Source organism: Nomascus leucogenys, unplaced genomic scaffold (genome assembly GCF_006542625.1).
Source record: "Nomascus leucogenys isolate Asia unplaced genomic scaffold, Asia_NLE_v1 Super-Scaffold_391, whole genome shotgun sequence".
In the NCBI taxonomy this organism is placed as follows: Eukaryota; Metazoa; Chordata; class Mammalia; order Primates; family Hylobatidae; genus Nomascus; species Nomascus leucogenys.
Genome location: NW_022097988.1, coordinates 170,012 through 191,636, shown reverse-complemented (window position 1 = coordinate 191,636; position 21,625 = coordinate 170,012). Strand labels below are relative to the sequence as shown.

The window sequence follows — 21,625 nt, the reverse complement described above, 5'->3', positions numbered from 1 at the left end:
GATCATTGAGGCCAAGTATTTTTTTAAAATAAGGGAGCTGAGATTTGGAAGGGAAGTAGGAAAGCAGTGATGCCTCAGCGATTTCATATCCTGCACGTGTGTTGTCAGTGGCCTGAAGGAAGCAGGGAGAGCCAAGGTTTAAGGGAGGAAATGGTCTTCCATCCCCAGTGGGAAGAAGTTCAACTCTTTTGATATAAGCCTTTCCCTAGACAAGAACATGAGCACAGGGCTGGGGGCATTGTCTCACACTTAGCAAAAGATCTCAAGGCTGGATGTGTCCTGTATCCAATTCCATCTCAGGCCTTAGAACAGGCCACGTGGAGCCTGGATATCCAGGATCTGTTCATCTAGAGACTAGAGGGTGTTTGGGGTAACGGAATGGGGCCTGGACTCCTCCAAGTCAGGTCTCATTGGTCAAGGCTGGGAAATCCTAACTTAAACTCGAAGCAGAACCTGCCGTTCTCAGTCTCATCTCCATTCTGGTCACCACACCATGGGGTGAAGAAGTGCTGTGGTGCTCAGTAGATAATTCACTTATATAATGGTTGCTATACACACAAGCCACTGTCCCAGATGCCTTATGAATATTAGCCCATTTAATCTTTAGAACAGCAGTTGAGGAAACAGACTCAGAATAAAAGCCTAAGCTTTTGACAGTTGGTAAATGGAACCGGGGTTCAAATTCAGGTGGCCTGGCTTCCAAGTCTGTGTTCTCACCCATTATGCCATAAAGAAACATGGGACTCCCAACGGAGCTCTGTAAAAGCGTATGGGTTTGCTATAAAGCCTTTAGTCTTAGTCCTTTCTGAAATCAGATAGTGGATCTCTTTGGGACCTTCTCCTGGTTTCTCTGACTTTTGCTACAAAGAAGCTTGGTGGGAACCCTGGAAAATGTCTAATTCAGGGATAGCTAGTAGGTTTCATTGATTAGTGGTGGACTAGAGCTCTGTGTTGGAAATGATTCTGAGGCCATGTCCAGGCACATTGGGAAGATACGCTGTGACCGACGTGCAGTTTCTGTTGCAGTGCAGCTTGCATGCTATGTATTTGCCATTTGATTCGTCTAAACTGGCCATTTACTGAATGGAGGCTGGGAATCAGAAAGGACCAGTGACTTGCTCATGTTCACACAGTGATTTGGATGCAGGACAGATCTCATCTCTGCAGACTCTCAGCTTAATGCCCTCACCATGCTGCTCTTGGAGGCACATCCCCCATTCTGCTTGCTGATGTGGTTAGATGGTTATTTAATCTCCACTCCTCATCTGAATCATCAGGATGGAGAACATCTATTATTTATCTTTGCCCATTCACACAGAACCTAGTGTGTAACAGGTGCTTTATGAATATACATTTTAAAGGAAGGATGAATAAACAAATTGAGCCAGGTCTACATATGTGCATCTTATAGGAAATGGCTGAAATCTCATGGTTAGTTGTGGAGACAGTCATTGATTAAAAATTTTCTATATTTCTTATCATCAATAACAACATTATGTAAACGCTTCAAGTTAAATGATAACAATTGTTATTAGGAACAATCTCAGGAAACAAGTTGTTTATGGGAAAAGTGAGTTGGAAAGAAATAATGCTTACTTCTTGTTTTTGTGGAAACTAGCCAACCTGCCAAGCTGTTTCTAGGAGGCTTACAGGAAGTTCCTGTACTTTTCCAGCAAGCATTGCGTTCCTACCTACATTAGTCTGTATATGCCAACTGCTATCATAAACAATCCAGCAGACTAATTAAATAAAAGTTTATTTCTTGCTCATGTTACAGTCCAGTGTGGGTCAGTAGTGGGATGACGGTGTGTGTGTGTTTGGATCCTCCATGTACTCATTCAGGAACCGGGCCTTTTTCTACCTTGGATGCCACCATTTTCAGCACAAGGCCTCCAAGCTTGATACAAAAAGGGAGAGGCAGAGGAGGATTGGGAGATTTTTGTGGATAAATTCTGAAAATGGTACAAATTACTTTCACCCACATTCCATGGTCACCGTCAAGTAACCTGGCTCCAACATAATGACAAAGGGATGGAAAATATACATCATCTGTATGCTTAGGAAGAAAAAGGAAAAGGTTTTGTGACCACATCACTTCTTTAACACAGTATCATATGCCAAGTCCTGAGCTAGGCTTGGAGGGAGAGAATGAAGATGACCCTGATCCCAGAGGTCTCAGAACTCAAAGAGGGACTAAAAAAAGTAAAGGAGAATTGCAATACAACCAGATGAATGAAATTTGATGGCAACATAATTAGAGACCTTAAATGTCCTCCCATTGCCCCCTGTTGAGTATGAAGAGCCTATTTTAAAAATATTTAAAATGTTTTTCAAAGCAACACATACATATATTGGTTTAAAAAATTGAATAGTACAGGAAGGATCTGTAGGACATAAACCTTCTGAGTTCGTGCTTGTCTGAAGAAGTAATTATTTAGCCTTCATACTTGATTGATATTTTTGTTGGGTATAGAATTCTACAATGGAATATAAGAATATGTTTCTTCTGAAACTCATTTGTGGTGATCTGGGGTTTCCCCTCTCTAGAAAGTTTTAGGGTTTATTCTTTAATCTTGTTTTCTTACTTTTTGGCACAAATAGGTGTTCCAGACTCATCTTGTACTTTCCTTGGCCCAGCTCTGAAATTAGCCATGTCTTCCATGAGTCTCAGTTTCTTTTACTGAAAAATGATTTTGAGAATCCAAAATCTGGGTGCTTTGTGTGTTCATTGCTATGGGAATGGCATCACTTTTAGATCTGAGCTTTCAGTGGCTAGAACTTGGAAATATATCTAAGCATATGTGTATAAGTATGTATTTAAATTTATGTCTATTTCAAGTATATCTATTTCATATATTATTAGCAATTTCTTTTTGTTTCTGTTTTTGTTTTTTTTTTTGAGATAGAGCCTCACTCTGTCACCCAGGAGTGAGGTGGTGTAATCTCGGCTCACTGCAACCTCTATCTCCGGGGTTCAAGTGATCCTCCTGCCTCACCCTCCAGAGTAGCTGGGACTACAGGTACAGGTCACCATGCCCAGGTAATTTTTGTATTTTTAGAGATGGGGTTTCGCCATGTTGGCCAGGCTGGTCTTGAACTTCTGACCTCAGGTGATCCACCCACCTTGGCCTCCCAAAGTGCTGGGATTACAGGCATGAGCCACTGCGCTTGGCCTATTATTAGTAATTTCTATATCCTCTTTCTAGCTACATGAAAAAACAAAAGTTTATACCACTATGTCCAATTCCAAGTAAACACCACAGAGTTATTTCAGTCTTTCCGTCTTTCTCGTTTCTATGTTTCCCTCCCTCCTCTAACAATAGGGACTCCTGCTCCCATTAACCTCAATGTATGTACTTACTTGCTGAGTTCCTGTATATAACAAATCTCCTGGCCACACTGGCTGTATTCTGGCCTCTGGTCCCACTGGCCTCAACCATGTGTATCATCTCCTCTGCCTTGGCCCTGGTTGAGCCCTCAGTTGAGGGGATGAGTTATATTACTTTTAAATCTTGTCTCTGGCTCTAAAAAGAATAAAAATATGGAGGTTTCTATTTCCTATTTTATGTCTTGATGATTTCTGTGAAGCTCTGTTTAGATTTTTTTTTTTCTTTGAGACAGGAGTTTTGCTTTGTTGCCCAGACTGGAGTGCAGTGGTGTGATCTCAGCTCACCGCAACCTCCGCCTTCCATGTTCAAGTGATTCTTCTGCCTCAGCCTCCCGAGTAGCTGGGATTACAGGCACCTGCCTCCACATCTGGCTAATTTTTGTATTTTAGTAGAGACAGGGTTTCACCATGTTGGCCAGGCTGGTCTTGAACTCCTGGCTTCCCAAAGTGCTGGGATTACAGGCATGAGCCATCGTGCCCAGCCCTCTATTTAGATTTTTAAGATGACTTTTATGCACTTATTTTTCTAGCTATTTTGTACGAAATCATATATATATATATATATATATATTTATTTATTATTTTTTTTTTTTTTTTTTTTTGAGACAGCGTCTCACTCTATCACTGTCACTCCAGGCTGGAATACAGTGGTGTGATCTTGCCTCGCTGCAGCCTTTGCCTCTCGGGCTCAAATGATCCTTCCACCTCAGCCTTCCAAGTAACTGGAACTACAAGTGCGCACCATTACACCTGGCTTATTTTTGTATTTTTAGTAGAGAGGAGGTTTTTGCCATGTTGGCCAGGCTGATCTCAAACTCCTGGCCTCAAGGGATCTGCCCACTTAGGCCTCCCAAAGTGCTGGGATTATAGGCATAAGCCACTGCACCTAGCTCAAGATTTCTACTTTTAAAAATTCCAAATTGATTACCAGACTATTTAACCATGTTTAAAATATTTTCCAATTTTATATTTCTTTTATAATTAAACAGCTTTGATGAGCTTCATCATAAAAAAATCAAACATCAACACAAGTGAAGAGCTGGCCCATTTTGTTACACATCCTTAAAAAGACAATGAAGATGCATTTTTCAACTCTTTTATTTTTTGATTACTAAAGAAATATGTGCCTTTCAGAATACTGCAAACAATGGTGAAGTTACAAAGTCCTCTTCAAATTTCCACTGCATTCTGCAGCATCAGCGTTACCTGGAAACTTGTTAAACATGCTGATTCTTTGGCCCTACCCCTGTCCTACTGAACCAGATTTCTAGGGGTGGGAGCCCACAATCTGTGTTTTCACAAGCCGTCCTGGTGACTTTTATGCATGCTAAAGTTTCAGAAGCCCTCTAAATGCTGTGCTTCAATATTATGTTGGTCTCTTCAGTCACTGGCCAGTCCAACTAGGGCCTGAGGAGACTCAAGTCCCAGGTTGGCTGCCTCTAGTATAAATGTCCTCCTCTTTTTGCTCCAATGTTGCATAAAAATTTGGAGACTTAGCAGTGAATTAGATATGACTTTTTGCACCCAAGCATCATTCTTATTCTTATTTTCAGTCTTCTCTATAAACTGACATATTCTTTTTTATTTTATTTTTTTTGAGACAGAGTCTCACTCTGTCACCCAGGCTGGAGTGCAGTGGCATGATCTCGGCTCACTGCAACCTCTGCCATCCGGGTTCAAGCAAGTCTCCTGCCTCAGCCTCCCGAGTAGCGGGATTACAGTTGCGCACCACCACGCCTGGCTAATTTTTGTATTTTTAGTACAGACAGGGTTTCACCACGTTGGCCAGGCTGATCTTGAACTCCTGACCTCAGGTGATCCGCCCACCATGGCCTCCCAAAGTGCTAGGATTACACGTGTGAGCTACCGTGCCCGGCCCTGGACTGACATATTCTTGAAGGGCAATAGTCTACTTTGTTTGGTTTTCATGGTTTTCCTAATGCCTAGCACAATGCATAACCTAAGGTAGCCACTCAATAATAATATTTTTGAGTGGCAATAAATATATGTTTCAAGATTCCAGAGAAACAGAGTTGGGTCCTTCTGGCTGGGATGAAGGGGGAAGGTTTTATGGTAGCATCTAATCTAAGCCATTGAGGTTGGGTTGAGTTTTGCTGGGCAGAGTTGAGAGGAGGGCATGCCTGGCAGAGGGCACCTCACAAAGCAAGGAAGCAAAAAAGAACATGCTGTTTCTGAGGAACTGCGAGAACAGAGTATGTATTATGCAATTAACCTGCACATAACATGTTTTTGTCCCTTCCGAGACCTCAAAGGCCTTCTGTGAGTGGCTAGATGCTTGGTTAGAATAGAAAATCTTGGGCTGGGTCTGGTGGGTGGCTCACGCCTATAATCCCAGAACTTTGGGAGGCTGAGGCAGGCAGATCATTTGAGGCCAGGAGTTTGAGACCAGCCCAGCCAACATGGAAAAACCCTGTCTCTACTAAAAATACAAAAATCTGCTGGGTGTGGTCGTGGGTCCCTGTAATCCCAGCTACTTGGGAGGCTGAGGCAGGAGAATCACTTGAACCCAGGAGGTAGAGGTTGCAGTGAGCCAAGATTGCACCCCTGCACTGCAGCCTGGGTGACAGAGTGAGACTCCATCTAAAAAAAAAAAAAAAAAAAAAGAATGGAAAGTCTTGGTTTTCATCCCTCATTTATGTTGAGTTGCCATTGTCATGACCCAACACCTTCATAAGTGGCCCTTTGGCATCCACACTGCCCAGACGCTCTCCCTCCTCATTTCATCCTTCTAAGCTAAAAACTTGACCTGTCAGAGAGAACCCAGTGAAACCACATGAATCCTACTTAGGTCTAGGACAATTTTAATTGAATAACTGTTTAAATTTTTTTCTAAGGCTCTGAGACAAAATCTCCATGGAGAATCCAGAAGCTTCCAGATTGCCATCCCCTAGTCATATATTTAGGTACCAGTGAGCTGCTTTCAACTCAAAGCTTCTGAATTCAACAGCATTCAGTGGAGCAGTGAGAGCGACATAAAAGATCATAACTGGATCAAAATGTATGCCAGAGGCCAGGTGTGGCGGCTCCCACCTGTAATCCCAACACTTCGGGAAGCCAAGGCAGGAGGATTACTTGAGCCCAGGAGTTCAAGACCAGCCTGGGCAACAAGTGAGACCATGTCTCTACAAAAAATAAACAAAATTAGCTGGGTGTGGGGTGGCGCATGCCTGTAGTCCCAGCTACTCAAGGGGCTGAGGTAGGAGAATCCCTTGGGCCCAGAAGGTTGAGCCAAGGTGAGTGAGCCAAGACTGTGCCGCTGCACTCCAGACTGGGTGACAGAGTGAGACCCTGTCTCAATAAACAAAGTAAGCCAGAACTCTGAGCATCTGTGTTTGTCTTTTCATCTCTGTAAATCCTGTTGAAATGACAGAAGAAATATAAAAATAAATAGAACTTATAGTAGCAGTAAGGAGTCAGAAAATATGACATTGGTCTAACATAAGGTGAGACATTTCTGTTTTATACAAAGAACATGGGACCGGGTGTGGTGGCTCACACCTGTAATCCCAGCACTTTGGGGGGCCGAGGCAGGTAGATCACTTGAGGTCAGGAGTTTGAGACCAGCCTGGCCAACATGGTGAAACCCCGTCTCTATAAAAACTACAAAAATTGGCCGGGCGTGGTGGCTCACGCTTGTAATCCCAGCACTTTGGGAGGCCGAGGCGGGCGGATCACGAGGTCAGGAGATCGAGACCACGGTGAAACCCCGTCTCTACTAAAAATACAAAAAAAAATTAGCCGCGTGTGGTGGTGGGCGCCTGTAGTCCCAGCTACTCGGAGAGGCTGAGGCAGGAGAATGGCGTGAACCTGGGAGGTGGAGCTTGCAGTGAACCGAGATTGCGCCACTGCACTCCAGCCTGGGTGACAGAGAGAGACTCCATCTCAAAAAAAAAAAAAAAAAAAAACAAAAACCTACAAAAATTAACCAGGCATGGTGGCAGGCACCTGTAATCCCAGCTACTCTGGAGGCTGAGGTGGGAGAATTGCTTGAACCCAGGAGGTGGAGGTTACAGTGAACCAAGATCACGCCACTACACTTCAGCCTGGGCAACACAGCAAGACTCCATCTCAAAAAAAAGAGAAAGAACAAAAAAAGAACACGGGTCAGCTTGATGGCAGATCACAAGAAGGCTGAAAAAACACGTGTCTTCATATAGGTGAAGGAGAAGATCATAGAAAAAGAGGATTTTTCCAGCAGAACCCTGGATAATGTGAAGATCAGAGTCAGTGGGTACTGGGAGAAGACATTTGCATTGAGTGAATAAGCTATGACCTTGCTAGTTCCCATTCAGGATAGTCAGGTAGGGCATTTGCCCCAGGATAAAGCTACAAGCACAGTTCTCAAAATAAAAAAGGATATTTGCTGTGGGAACCTCTTGGAGGGGACAGTGGGCCAGAGAGAGAATTGGGCAGTGCCCTGGATGACTTCTGGTCAAGGACAAGAAAACCTACCCCCATCCCTATCCCCTTACTCTGTCTGCCAGACATTAAGCTGACAACCTCACCAATGATATGAAAATCCTAAAGCCTCTGCCAAAAGTCTCCTGGAACTGATAAACAACTTCAGTAAAGTTTCAGGACACAAAATCAATGTGCAAAAGCCAGTAGCATTTTTATACGCCAATAGCATTCAAGCTGAGTGCCAAATCAAGAATGCAATCTCATTTACAATAGCCATACAAACACACACACACACACACACACACACACCTAGTAATACATGTAACCAAGGAGGTGAAAGATCTCTACAATGAAAATTATAAAACACTGCTGAAAGAAATCATAGATGACACGAACAAATGGAAAAACATTCCATGCTCATGGACTGGAAGAATCAATATCATTATAATGGCTGTATTGTCCAGGCAATCTACAGATTCAATGCTGTTTCTATCAAACTACCAATGTCATTTTTCATAGAACTAGAAAAACTACTCTAAAATTCATATGGAACCAATAAAAAGAGCCCAAATAGTCAAATCAATCCTAAACAAAAAGCAAAGCTAGAGGCATCATATTACCAGACTTCAAAGTATACTATAAGGCTACAGTAAACAAAACAGCATGGTATTGGTACAAAAACAGATACATAGACCAGTAGAACAGAATAGAAAATCCAGAAATAAAGCTGCACACCTACAGTCATCTGATCTTTGACAGAGTCAACAAAAATAAGCAAAGGGGTAAGGACTCCCTGTTCAATAAATGGTGCTGGGATAGCTGGCTAGCCATGTGCATAAGAATGAAACTGGACCCCTATTTTTCACCATATACACAAAATAACTCAAGATGGATCAAAATTCAAATATAAGACCTCAGACTATAAGAATCTTAGAAGAAAACCTAGGAAACACCATTCTGGACATTGGCCTTGGCAAATAATTTATGACTAAATCCCCAAAAGCAATTGCAATAAAAACAAAAATTGACAAGTGCTCATTTAAACTCAAGAGCTTCTGTACAGCAAAAGAAACTCATCAACAGAGTAAACAGAAAACCTACAGAATGTGAAAAAATATTTGCAAACTATGCATCCAACAAAGGTCTAATATCCAGAATCTATAAGTGCCTTGAACAGTTGAACAGCCAAAAACAAATAACCTCATTAAAAAATGGGCAAAAGACATGAACATACATTCCTCAAAAGAAGACATATAAGCAGCCAACAAACACATGAAAAAATGCTCAACATCACTAATCATCAGAGAAATGCAAATCAAACCCAAAATGAGTTACCATCTCACACCAGTCAGAATGGCTATTAGTAAAAAGTCAAAAAAATAACATGCTGGTGAGGCTGCAGAGAAAAAGGGAACAGATATACACTGTTGGTAGGAATGTAAATTAGTTCAGCCACTGTGAAAAGCAGTTTGGTGATTTCTCAAATAACTTAAAACAGAACTGCCATTCAACCCAGCAATCCCATTACTGGGTATATATTAATAAAAATCATTGTACAGAAAAAGACACATGCCCTCGTATGTTCATCAGTGCACTATTCACAATAGCAAAGACATGGAATCAACCTAGGTGCCCATCAATGTGGACTGGATAAAAAAATGTCGTACAGATACACCATGAGCTACTTCCTATGTAGCCATAAAAAGAATGAAATCATGTCCTTTGGAGCAACATGGATAAAGTTGGAGGCCATTATCTTAACTGAATTAATGCAGGAACAGAAAACCAAATACCACATGTTTTCACTTATAAGTGAGAGCTAAACACTGGTTACACATGGACATAAAGATGGCAACAATAGACACTGGGGACTACTACAGGAGGGAGGGAGGGAAGGGGGCAAGGGCTGAAAAACTATTGGGTACTATGCTCAGTACCTGGGTGATGGGATCAATTGTACCCCAAACTTCATGCAGTATACCTAGGCAACAAACCTGCACATGTAACCCCTGAATCCAAAATAAAAGTTGAAATTATAAAAATAAAGCCAAAAAAAAAGAAAAAAATGCTAAAAATTCCCAGAAGGTCTAAAAATTTTATTTCTTACTAAGGAATAAGAAATCAACTGGCTTTGGAATTTTGGCCCTGTCTGAGATGCTAGAAGACAATTGAAGAATGTCTACATTGTTCTGAGAGAAAATTATTTTCAACATGAACTTTCATATTCAGTTGAACCATTTTCAAACTTAAAGACCAAAGTTTTTAGACCTTCAAAGTCCCAGAAAGTTTATTGTTCATATCAGTTGGAGTTTTTTGTTGGAAAGCTATACAAACTGACTCTGGTTGATTAAGCAAAAAGGACTTTACTGCAAAGATTTAGGGTAGTATCAGGAAGGCTTGAAAAGTAGGTAGAGGCTGAGTGCAGTGGCTCATGCCTGTAATCCCAGTTCTTTGGGAGGCCGAGATGGGTGGATCATCTAAGGTTAGGAGTTCGAGACCAGCCTGGCCAACATGGTGAAACCCTGTCTCTACTAAAAATACAGAAATTAGCCAGGTGTGGTGGCAGGCACGTAATCCCAGCTAGTAGGGAGGCTGAGGCAGGAGAATTGCTTGAACCTGGGAGGCAGAGGTAGAATCCTAGAGAGACCAGCTCCAATGCCACATCCAAAATCACTCCACAAGAGTCAACTGGTGTGAATGCTGCCACTGCTGCTGGGCACTGCAGCTAGCATTGCTGACCTCTAGCACTGGTCATGGGGCACGTGTGCTGGCACTGCTGCTTCCAGAATCTGGAAGCTGTTGCCACCACCAGTGTCACCTGGATGGAGTCCTCTCTTTTTCTGCTTCTCTGCAACACTTGTTCCAGGCTCAGATCTCTGAAAGGAAGCATAGATTGGCCAAGCCTGAGTTGGGGATGCCTGCCCTGGCACCTGTGGAGCAAAGGAGAGTGTTTGTTTTTGTTATCTTTTAAAGCAGAAGGCAGTTCAAAGATATTCTAGCAAAATGAAAAATAAACCCTTTTAGGAAGGAAGGAAGAGGAAGAGGAAGTTGTGGGCTACCTGTCATGGTGGAATGAACTCAGGTGTGTGATGAGAAGAAATCCCAGTATGACTTATTATTATTATTATAATTTTGGCAGGTCCAGAAAGCATTTCTGCAAGTTGGAATAGGAAGTTAGAAGGTCCTTGAAGACTGTCTCGAAGAATGAAGTAGTTACCATGAAACAGATGGTGTAAATATGCAAGTGCAAATATGGAATGATAAGGAAACAAAAAGTATTTCTCTTTGGGTTAATAGAAAAATATCAAAAGGAAATTATGGGAAAAATAAGAATTGTTATGGGATTATAATGGATCAAATGTTAAGTAAACTAGAAAATGATGTGAACTGGGCAAATGATGGAGTAAAAGAAACTTTCTTGAAATTGTAGCCAACCCTTTGAAGATTAACTATTTCAGTAGAAGGGAGAAGATGAGATATAAGGTGAATTTGTATTTAATCATGTTGGGGCTCAGCAGTTGCTTCAGTTTTATATTAGTTTATTTCCTCTTAAAATTCAAGCAAAGTTAAAAAATTGAATACTCTTTATTAGATGCATACTTTCATTACCAGACACATCAATATATATTTTTTTAAGTATTTCAGGCCAAGAAACTCACAGGAGGTGTTGGAGGTGGGTGGCTGGCCTCTTTTGTCTCTTTATTATTATATTGGTTAGGGCTTCAGCTTTTTCATGCAATCCTGAACTCCCGGACCACTGGGTTTGGCACAGACTTGCCGCCCCTTCTTGGTGAGGAAGCTGGGGAACAAGGGAGAGAAAGATTACAAACTGAGGTGTGGGCAGAGGAGACAGGGGGCCCCATCCTCCCTGCTCCTCAGATTTCCCAGTCAACACAGCCTGTTTTTTCCTTTCTCTGCTGATGGCAGCTCAGGGACAGTGTCCTTTTGAGACCCTCTCAGCCTGTGGGACTCCTTAATGATTCATGGAAGTGTCCTTGGGAAGCCTTGTGCCTGCTTTCTTCTTCCTTCCCTATCTCCTCTCCACTGGGAGTGTCTCATCCCTGATGCCCTGCAGAATCCACGTAAGGACACAGCTGCCCCGTATCTGGCAGGATCCAGAGGGTGGAACCCGATGGATGCCCATCCATCGTGTCCTCCCTGCAAGATGCTGTGGGCTGCTTCTTCCCCAACACGTGCTTGGTGAGCTTGACACTTACATGACACCCGGCTTGGAGCACTCGCTGCTTGTTTCAAAATAACTTTTCATGAGTGAACACGGGATGCTTTGTGAGATGTAGGAGATGCAGCAGTCAGCAGCAACGTGAAAGCCTGCAGCAAGAGAAAGGGTCATTTGAGGGCCAATCTTTCTCCTCGAAAGCACTGTGGAGGGTGAGAAAGCACAAACCTCTGAAGACGTGTTTCTCCTCCTTGGCCAGCACTTGCTGGCATCTCCCTGCTTCAGACCCTCCCCAGGGTTTTGCCGTCTGTCTGAGGGCACTCAGGGTGGGCCACAGCAGGACCAGGAAAATTTCCCCCAGAAGGGGAAGGCATCTGCAGACACCTGCAGGCATCAGAGAGCACCTTCTTCTCCAAAGGCGCAGGCTCTTGGGGCAGCCAGAGGGGAACAGAGAAGGCATCTATAGAGGGGGTCCCCCTACCCTGTCCTGATCTTCCTTGGAGATGTTCACCACCCTCAGGACCCTCTCATTGTCCTCCCATTCTGTAAACAGGGACAATGGATCCCATAGTGCAGACCTGCACCTGCTGGCTGCTTTTAAATGTATGCCGTATCTGATCACTTACTGTTCGGAACTACTGGATTTTCCAGTGGAAGCTTTGGCATCATTAACTCTGTCTCTGCATCTGAAAGAAACAGGACAGGGAAGGAAATCACTGGGCGGCAGCAGTATGTTTCAGCATCTCCACCCACCCCATTGCTCATCCTCCTGCTGAGGCAGAGAGGCTCTGAAGCTGGGCCACCACCACCTGTCTGGGTTCTAGGCCTGCCTCCTGGCCCATTTATTCTATTAGGGCCCTGAAACTTTTCAGGGACCTTTTGAAAACGTAGACATGAAAACTTTGTATTGACTCTGAAATACTAAAAGCAACTGAACCTAACACGGTTCAGTTAATGGAATGTCTACATGATGTGACACAGTCTACAAGTTTTTCTACACATTTCTGGAATAATTTCTTATTATAGGGCTCTGGAAACAGAGAGGTTTTATCAGAGCTTATGGTGGCACAGTATCCCCTTAAGTGAAATGAGTCTATTATGGTCTTTATTCATCCCAGTTAGCAGAAATATTCATGTGTTTGCTACAGAAAAATTGCTGTGTTTGATTGAAATAGTCTTCCTTGGCCCCACCAAGGATAAGTACCATCTAGGTATGTATTACTTTTTTTTTTTTTTAATTGAGACAGGGTCTTTTTCTGTCACCCAGGTTGGGGTGCAGTGGTGTGATCATAATTCACTGCAGCCTCGAGGTCCTGGGCTCAAGTGATCCTCCTGCCTCAGCCTCCTGAGAAGCTGGGACTACAGGTGAGAGCCACAATGCCTAGCTAATAGTTTAACTTTTTATAGTGATGAGGTCTTGCTATGATGCTCAGGCCGGTCTTGAACTCCTGGGGTCAAGCAATTCTCCTAGCTCAGCCTCCCAAGTGCTGGGATTATAGGTGAGCCACCATGCCTAGTGTGTATTACCTTTTGAAAACCAGAGAAATTCTGTATTCCAAAATACATCTAGCCTGATAGGATTTTGATAAGGGATTGCATACCTGTATTATGCTAAATAGAAAAATGCGGCCAGGCTTGGTGGCTCAGGCCTGTAATCCCAGCACTTTGGGAGGCCAAGGTGGGCAGATCACGAGATCAGGAGATTGAGACCATCCTGGCTAACATGGTTAAACCCCATCTCTACTAAAAATACAAAAAATTAGCCAGGCATGGTGGCGGGCGCCTGTAGTCCCAGCTACTTGGGAGGCTGAGGCAGGAGAATGGAGTGAACCCGGGAGGCAGACCTTGCAGTGAGCTGAGATCGTGCCACTGCACTCCAGCCTGGGTGACAGAGCAAGACTCCATCTCCAAAAAAAAAAAAAAAAAAATTTACAGTGGCCAGGCATGGTGGCTCACACCTGTAATCCCAACACTTTGGGAGGCCGAGGTGGGAGGATCACCTGAGGCCAGGAGTTCGAGACTAGTCTGGCCCACATGGCAAAACCCCGCCTCTACTAAAAAAATACAAAAATCAGCTGGGCTTGGTGGCGCATGCCTTAATCCCAACTACTCTGGAGGCTGAGGAAGGATAATTGATTGAGCCCGGGAGGCAGAGCTTGCAGTGATCTGAGATCGCACCACTGCACTCCAGCCTGGGAGACAGAGTGAAACTCCATCTCAAAAAAAAAAAAAAAAAAAAAAATCTTGACAGCTCGGGAGAGACTTGCAGGGCTAACCAATTCATAGAGATAGCAAAGGGTTTAGACCTTTCATATACAAATCAAAAAATCCTGAGCCCATATGCCCAGCCACCTCCTTTGCTAACTTTCACACACCAAGCCAGTATTTCCACTGTTCTAAATCATCCTAAGGATAAGTACTAGACAGCTAGAGACTATCCCTATATCCCAAAGCCTGAAAGGCTTATTCAGACTACCAAGCCCTAAAGTGTATGCTCTGTGCTGCCTTGCTTCCCCCACAGAAACCCCAATCAAGGTTCTGGCATAGGTTGTCCCTTCCCTCCTGTTTGTGACTCCTGCCCTGGATGCTTCCCTTGGGGCCGTGTGTGGCACGGTGTACCTCCTTCTCTTGGGAAATGTAAATAATACATTCTTTTTTCAATGTCATTGGCCTCTTTTTGTTGACATTCACCTCCGCAAATTAAGATTCCACAGGAACAAGTGAGACAGTGATCTTGGGTGAGTCACTTATCTGGCTGGTTCCTTTTCCACTTCCAAATCATAATTTTACACCAGATGGTAGATAGCAGTTCTATCACGATAAAATTGTATGATTCTTTTTACAAATTTACAATTTAATTACAGTTCTTTTGTTCCAGCTAAAATATCAGCTAAGGGAAAGAATCAGATAATTTTTGCTGTGAAAAGGGAAATAATTGGCCCCAAATGGGACCAGTCACCTGTGTACATTTCCCCCCCAGGGTCCAAAGGCTGCAGAGAGAGCCAGGTCTATACTCTGCTGGTGCTTTTTAAATAAGTTCCATAACCATGTCTGGGCTGGAGAGTAGTCACAATGTGTCTCCGTCCCAGAGCTTGAGTTACCATGGACCTGGTCACCTGGGAGAAAGCTCACTGGACTCACCATTTGTGAACTGGGCCTGGGATCCAAGGACAGCAACAAGCATGAGGCAGGAGAGGGCAGCCACGGAGACCTTCATCCTTCTGGTAGGCAGGCAGGGTTGGCCAAGGACTCCTGGGCTCACTGCTTCCTGGCTCCCCGGGATGCCAGTTCTGCCCTTGTATTTATAAGGAGAGGAGGATCCAGGAAGTCCCAGGGCAGAGGTCAGAATGCTTTTCTTTAGCTATGTAATTGTTACCATGCAGTTTCTAAAAAGAGAACAAGGCTGAGAGTGCAACAGAAAGTAGAGGAAAAGGATGATTTGAACTGTCCCTGTGGATTTCCCGAATTATCCCAATAGCTACAGGCAGATAGAAATGTTTCAAGGAAGAGTCTTCCCTCCAGGAGATTCATCTAATCCTCTAAGCCTGGGATAGGAGTGGGGGACTATCTTAGACTCTTGGATTCAGGATTGGGATGTGGTGAATGCTACCTTTTTTCCCTTTCCAGTTCTAGTCCTGTAGTCGCAACCAGGAGGTGTCAGCAGTGGTGAATCCATATCAGTTTGCAGCAGCCTCAATTCTTGCCTCCTCAGAAGAAAGAATTCAACTGAGGGGTATAAGGCAGAGTGAGAGACCGAGACAAGATTTAGAGCAGGAATGAAAGTAAAGAACACTTGGAAAAGTGCCAAGCAGGTGACTTGAGAGATTCAAGTGCCTGGTTTGACCTTTGGATTGGGGTTTTATATGCTGGCATTCCGCATGCGCAGTGGTCTGCCAGCACTTGGGAGGGGCTGCATGCACAGTGTGTTTACTGGAGTTGTACGCATGCTCACTTGAGGCATTCCTTCTTGACCAGTCAAGTGTTCCTAGGTCACATACCAGTTGAACTCCGCCATTTTGCCTCTTAGTGCACATACTTGAGCCTACTTGCCTGACTCTTGAGATCTTATCGGGAAACTGTTGATCACTAGATTGAGATATTTCTATCTATTGGGAGACTGCCTTTGCTGGTGCTGGCTTTGACCAATTACTATTTTAGAGAGACAGTGTAACAACTGCCTGACCATCACCTGATGGTTGTCTGACATTCCTGGTGGGGCAGGGGGCTCTCCTGCCCTGCTCATGTCTGAATAACTACCTACTATAAAAAAGGAATTTTTTTTTTTTTTTTGAGATGGAGTTTTGCTTTTGTTGCCCAGGCTGGGGTGCAGTGGTGCAATCTCGCTCACTGCAAACTCCGCCTCCCGGGTTCAAGCGATTCTCCTGCCTCAGCCTCCCGAGTAGCTGGGATTACAGGCATGTGCCACCACGCTCGGCTAATTTTGTATTTTTAGTAGAGACGGGGGTGTTCACAATATTAGTCAGGCTGGTCTCGAACTCCTGATCTCAGGTGATCCACCCGCCTCGGCCTCCCAAACAAAGGGACTTCAAAGGTAAGAACAAGTCAAGCTGGCCACGAAAATGGAGAACTGGAAAGTCTCAAGATTAGAGGCTAGAAGACCTTCCCAGGCACTGATGATGCCACGTCAAGTTCTAACCACCCCATCTTGGACCTTCAAGTGCCTCCAAAGCCTATGATAAAGGGTGGCCACCAGAAGGAATTCTTAATCTGCGAACTTGGCTGTGATTTTTCAAACAGAATCTGCCAGTGGCTTCTCATGGACTTGAGTCAACTCCAAGGTTTGTGTGTGAGTGTAGAAAGTCCTTCAGAATAGGGTTCTCCTTATATGTACAACTCCTCTATTTTCTAATGTAATGGCATTTAAATGCATATTAAGTTTAAATAGTGATGCACCTATTAATTTAGATTTTATACTTTTTTTTTGGAGTGAATTTTTTTTTTCAGGACCCCAATACTAAATGCCTAATGGATAAATTGGCCCTGTGCAATACTAATTCCTAGCAACCCATTAACTCTACTCAGCAGTCAGCTCTGCCAGAAAGACTTCTTGGCTCTCGCTCCCACGAGGCTGGGCCAGGTGTCCCTTTTCAGTGTTTCCACAGCATCTATCTGGTACTTAAATCTACGATAGCACCAGTCACATTCTATTTTAAATGCTTATTTATTTAATGGCTCTCCTCATTCCCCCGCCCCCCTACAACAGGCTGTGTGTGTGTGTGTGTGTGTGAGACATTAAAAAAAAATCATGGCCAGGTGCAGTGGCTCATGCCTGTAATCCCAGCACTTAAGCTTGAGCTCAGGAGTTCCAGACCAGCCTAAGCAACATAGCGAGACCTCGTTTCTACAAAAAAAAAAAAAAAAAAAAAAAGGCCAGGCTTGGTGGCACGTGCCTGCAGTCCCAGTTACTTGAGAGGCTGAGGCAGGAGGATTTCTTGGGCCCGGGTGTGCTGCAGGCTGCAGTGACCTATGATCACGCCACTGTACTCCAGCCCGGGTGACAGAATGAGACCCTGTATCAAAACAAAACAAATCAGCCACGTAACATGAGATTTACCCCCTTAATAAACTTCCAAGTGTACAGTTACAAGGTCCTTGAAGAATGTTTCCAACGATGAGATAGTTACTGTACCTGCTGCATAAAAACCATCGCATTGCAGTAAAGAGTTATTACTCAGATCAATCTCTTCGAAGGCTCACAGGTTAAAGGTTTTTGAAATGTAGTTTGGGGGAGGGGATGAATGTGGCTAGGCAAAGGGTGCTTGCTGCTGACTGCTTGGGGGGTGCAATCATAGAGGTGTGGGAAATTCACCTCCTGTAGGCTGAATGGCTTCTGGGTGGTGCCGCAGGAGCTGTTGGTGGGTCCAGGTGGAACCATCATCAGTATCTCAATGCAAAAAAAAAACCTGAAAAGATATCTCAGAAGGCCAATCTTAGGTTCTACAATAGTGATGTTATCTGCAGGAGAAATTGGGAAGTTGCATATCTTGTGACCTCCACAATAATGGCTGGCAATCATTTATGTCTACAGTTTCACCTTAGCAAAATTCAGGCTCCTCTATCCTCCTAGCCTGGTAGTCTCTCATTAGCTTTACAAAAGTGGTTGAGTTTTGGGAAAGGGCTAATCATCTAAACTATAAACTAAATGTCTGGTAGCTTGAAAGCTAAAGGCAAGAAGGGAGTGGGCTAGATCAGATCTTCCCATTGTCATGGTTTTCTCACTGTTATAATTTTTGCAAAGTTGGTTTCATTGCCATAAAACAAATGGTGTGAGTCTGCAAGTACAAATGTAGAATGATGATAATGAAAGGAAGACAAGTATTACTCTCTTGGTTAATAAGAAAAAAGGTTGCTGAAAACCTTAGCCAAATTAAATTTAAGAGTTTAACTGAGCAAAGAACAATTAGCGAATAAGGCAGCCTCTTGAGCCAGAGTAGGTTCATAGAGACTCCAGCACAGCCACACGGTAGAAGATTTATAGACAGAAAAAGAAAAGTGATCACAGAAAATGGAAGTGAGGTACAGAAACAGCTGAATTTATTACAGCTGGGTGTTTATCTTATTCAAACATGGTTTGAATAGGTGGCCCCCTTTGATTGGCCAAAACTCAATGATTGGCACAAGAGTAGGTTACAGCTTGTTTACACCTCTATTCAGGTCACAGTTCACTATGTACAGATTAGGCTGAACTTAAAATAAGTGAGAAGGCAGCTTTAGGCTAAAGTTGATTTAACAAGATCAATTAAAAATTGCTGGAAAATAAGAATCTACATGAGGTTATCATGGATTAAATATTAAGTAAATGACAATGTTGTGTCATCTGGGCAAATGATAAAAGACAGTTTTTATTTTTGTTTTTTAATTTTTTTCTTGAGCTAGGTCTTGCTCTGTCACCCAGACTGGGATGCAGTGGCTTGATCATAGCTCACTGTAACCTCCAACTCCTGGGCTCAAGTGATCCTCCCACCTCAGCCTCCTGAAGTACTGGGATTACAAATGTGAGCCACCACACCCAGCCAAAACACCGTTTCCTAAACTGTAGTTAAAACTTCAAGATTAGCTCTTTTAGTAGGGAGGAGATTAGATGTAATATGAATTTGTGTTTACTTTCTTTAGGGTTATAATAATTCCAAACTTTTATCATCTTCTCAGGGCATTTTTCTAACACAGTTGTGATTTAGTGTTATAAAAGTTATTTGGTTATTGATCAGTTTTCTCCTATTGATTTCTTAGACAAATCACACTAAAAGTAAGCATAGAGCTTAAACTGTTTTTTCAAATAAAAAATGTTTTGTTGTTGTTTAGAATTGTTTAGAATTCAGTGCTGTCTTTTGAATTTTATGAGTTTTCCAAGGTGTACTAATTATACATATAAATTTATATACTTTAATAGAGATGTATATAAAATTAACTACATCTTTAAATGTTTTTCTTAATGTTCTTTAAGTTTAGAGGCGAAATCTCTTAGAAATTGTTACTGTAGGTAGCTAGTCATACATAAACAGGGCAGGAGAGGCTCCTCCCAACCAGGAATGTCAGGCGACCATCAGGTGATGGTCAGGGGGTTGTTAACTGTCTCTCTAGACTAATAATTGGTTGTAGCCAGCACCAGGGAAAGGCAATGTGCCTATAGATAGAAAAAACCTGAAACCAGTCATCAGCATCTTCCTGGTAAGATCCCAGGAGTTGGGCGAGTGTGCTCATGCATGTGCATCAAGAGGCAAAATGGTGGAGTTTAACTCATCTAGGACCTTCTGGGAGCATTCTATCAGTAAAGGGAAGAACACCTCAAGTGAGCATGCATACAACTCCGTAAACACACTGCACATGCTCCCCTCCCAAGCAAGGCATTGCGCTAGTGCTTCCTACCCCAAGGGAAGAATCAGGGGAGAAGGGACCCAAGACCCCAGAAGTATGCCAACATGTAAAACCCCGATTCAAAAGGTCAAACCCCACACTTGACCTCCAAAATGTCTGCTTGGCTCTCTTCCAAACATACTTTACTTTCTTTTTATTCCTGCTCTAAACCTTCTTCTCTCTCTCTCTCTTTTTTTTTTTTTTTTTTTTTGAGATGGGGTCTCACTCTGTCACCCAGGCTGGAGTGCAGTGGCGTGGTCTCGGCTCACTGCAACCTCTGCCTCCTGGGCTCAAGCAATTCTCCTGTCTCAGCCTCCCGAGTAGCTTGGGTTACAGGCACCTGCCACTACACCCAGCTAATTTTTATTAGAGATGTGTTTCACCATGTTGAACAGGCTGGTCTCGAACTCCTGACTTCAAGTGATTCTCCCACCTAGGCCTCCCAAAGTGCTGGGGTTATAGGTATGAGCCACCATGCCCAGCCTGTAAAGCTTCTTAATAAACTTTCACTCCTGCTCTAACACTTGCCTCAGTCTCTTCTCACTTAGGCCCCTCATTTGAATTCTTTTTCCTGAGGAGGGAAGAATTGAGGTTGCTGCAGACCTGTACAGATTTGCCACCAGTAACTCGAATAACTTCCCCTGCTAATTAAATCTATATCTAATAAAAAACTTAGAAATAGATAAAAGGGGCCAGGCGTAGTGGCTCACACCTGCAATCCTAGCACTTTGGGAGGCCGAAGCGGGCAGATCACAAGGTCAGGAGTTTGAGACCAGCCTGGCCAACATGGTGAAACCCCGTCTGTACTAAAAGTATGAAAATTAGCTGGGCATGGCGGCATGTGCCTGTAATCCCAGGTACTAGGGAGGCTGAGGCAGGAGAATTGCCTGAACCCAGGAGGCGGAGGTTGCAGTGAGCCGAGATTGCACCACTGCACTCCAGCCTGGGTGACAGAGCAAGACTCTGTCTCAAAAAAAAAAAAAAAAAGAAACAGGTAAAAGGATGACTGCATGGTTTTCAAGGTCATATTACAACGTTGACTAACAGACCCAACCCGGGATTCCTTAAATCTGTAGGGGAATGAACTTTTGATTGATTTCTGTTTACCATTGATCAGGCCCCAGATTCTGAGAAAGTACATGTTAAATTGTAAACTTGTGTGTAGCCAGATGCAAATGATTTCTGTCTATTAAAAAAGATAATTCCACAGGTTACAGATTTTTTTATTGCCCTATCCACAGGATATTAATGTGTGCTCTAATTTAACAAACTTATTTCAGAACGTCATCCCCAGCAAACTATACAAATCTCTGTTACTCAAATGATCTTTGAATTGTTTTAATAGTTGTCTCACTAATGAGTTAAATACATCTTTGATGCATATTCAATCTAAATTGGATGGATAATATTTTTAACTTTGTAAAAATTGTATTATGATATCTCTTGTTTTGAAGATAATGCTTATTCAAAGTTCAGTAATTCCTTTAGGTTCTTTTTTGTCTTAAAATTCAAGTAAAGGCTGGGCATGGTGGCTCACACCTGTAATACCAGCACTTTGGGAGGCTGAGGCAGGAGGATCGCTTGAGCCTAAGAGATCAAGACCAGCCTGGGCAACACAATCAGATCCTGTCTCTTCAACAAATAAGAATTAGTGGAGTATGGTGGCATGTACCTGTAGTCCCAGCTGATATGGACAGGAGGCAGAGAAACCCTGGGTAGAAGAGGGCAGTTCCCTGGCAAATGCCCCACCCTCAAGCCTGGGA

The 21,625-nt window shown here is 43.2% G+C and overlaps 1 protein-coding gene across 1 annotated transcript; it reads right to left on the bottom strand.

Annotated features, from left to right (window-relative positions):
• Nucleotides 1-11,524: 11,524 nt before the first annotated feature.
• Nucleotides 11,525-15,204, bottom strand: CCL15 (C-C motif chemokine ligand 15). Its single transcript, XM_003281380.3, has 4 exons — nucleotides 15,129-15,204; nucleotides 12,614-12,673; nucleotides 12,028-12,139; nucleotides 11,525-11,609 (listed from the first exon to the last, which is right to left on the bottom strand). Exons 1-4 carry the CDS (start codon nucleotides 15,202-15,204, stop codon nucleotides 11,525-11,527), a joined length of 333 nt encoding a protein of 110 aa, XP_003281428.2.
• Nucleotides 15,205-21,625: the final 6,421 nt, after the last annotated feature.

Excerpts from the sequence above, each read along its gene's own strand:
- CCL15 (XM_003281380.3), bottom strand. The coding sequence starts at position 15,204 with ATGAAGGTCTCCGTGGCTGCCCTCTCCTGCCTCATGCTTGTTGCTGTC. Across the intron at positions 12,674-15,128 it reads CCAGGCCCAGTTCACAAATG|ATGCAGAGACAGAGTTAATG; the intron begins GTGAGTCCAGTG and ends TGTTTCTTTCAG. Across the intron at positions 12,140-12,613 it reads AAATCCAGTAGTTCCGAACA|GCTTTCACGTTGCTGCTGAC; the intron begins GTAAGTGATCAG and ends CTCTTGCTGCAG.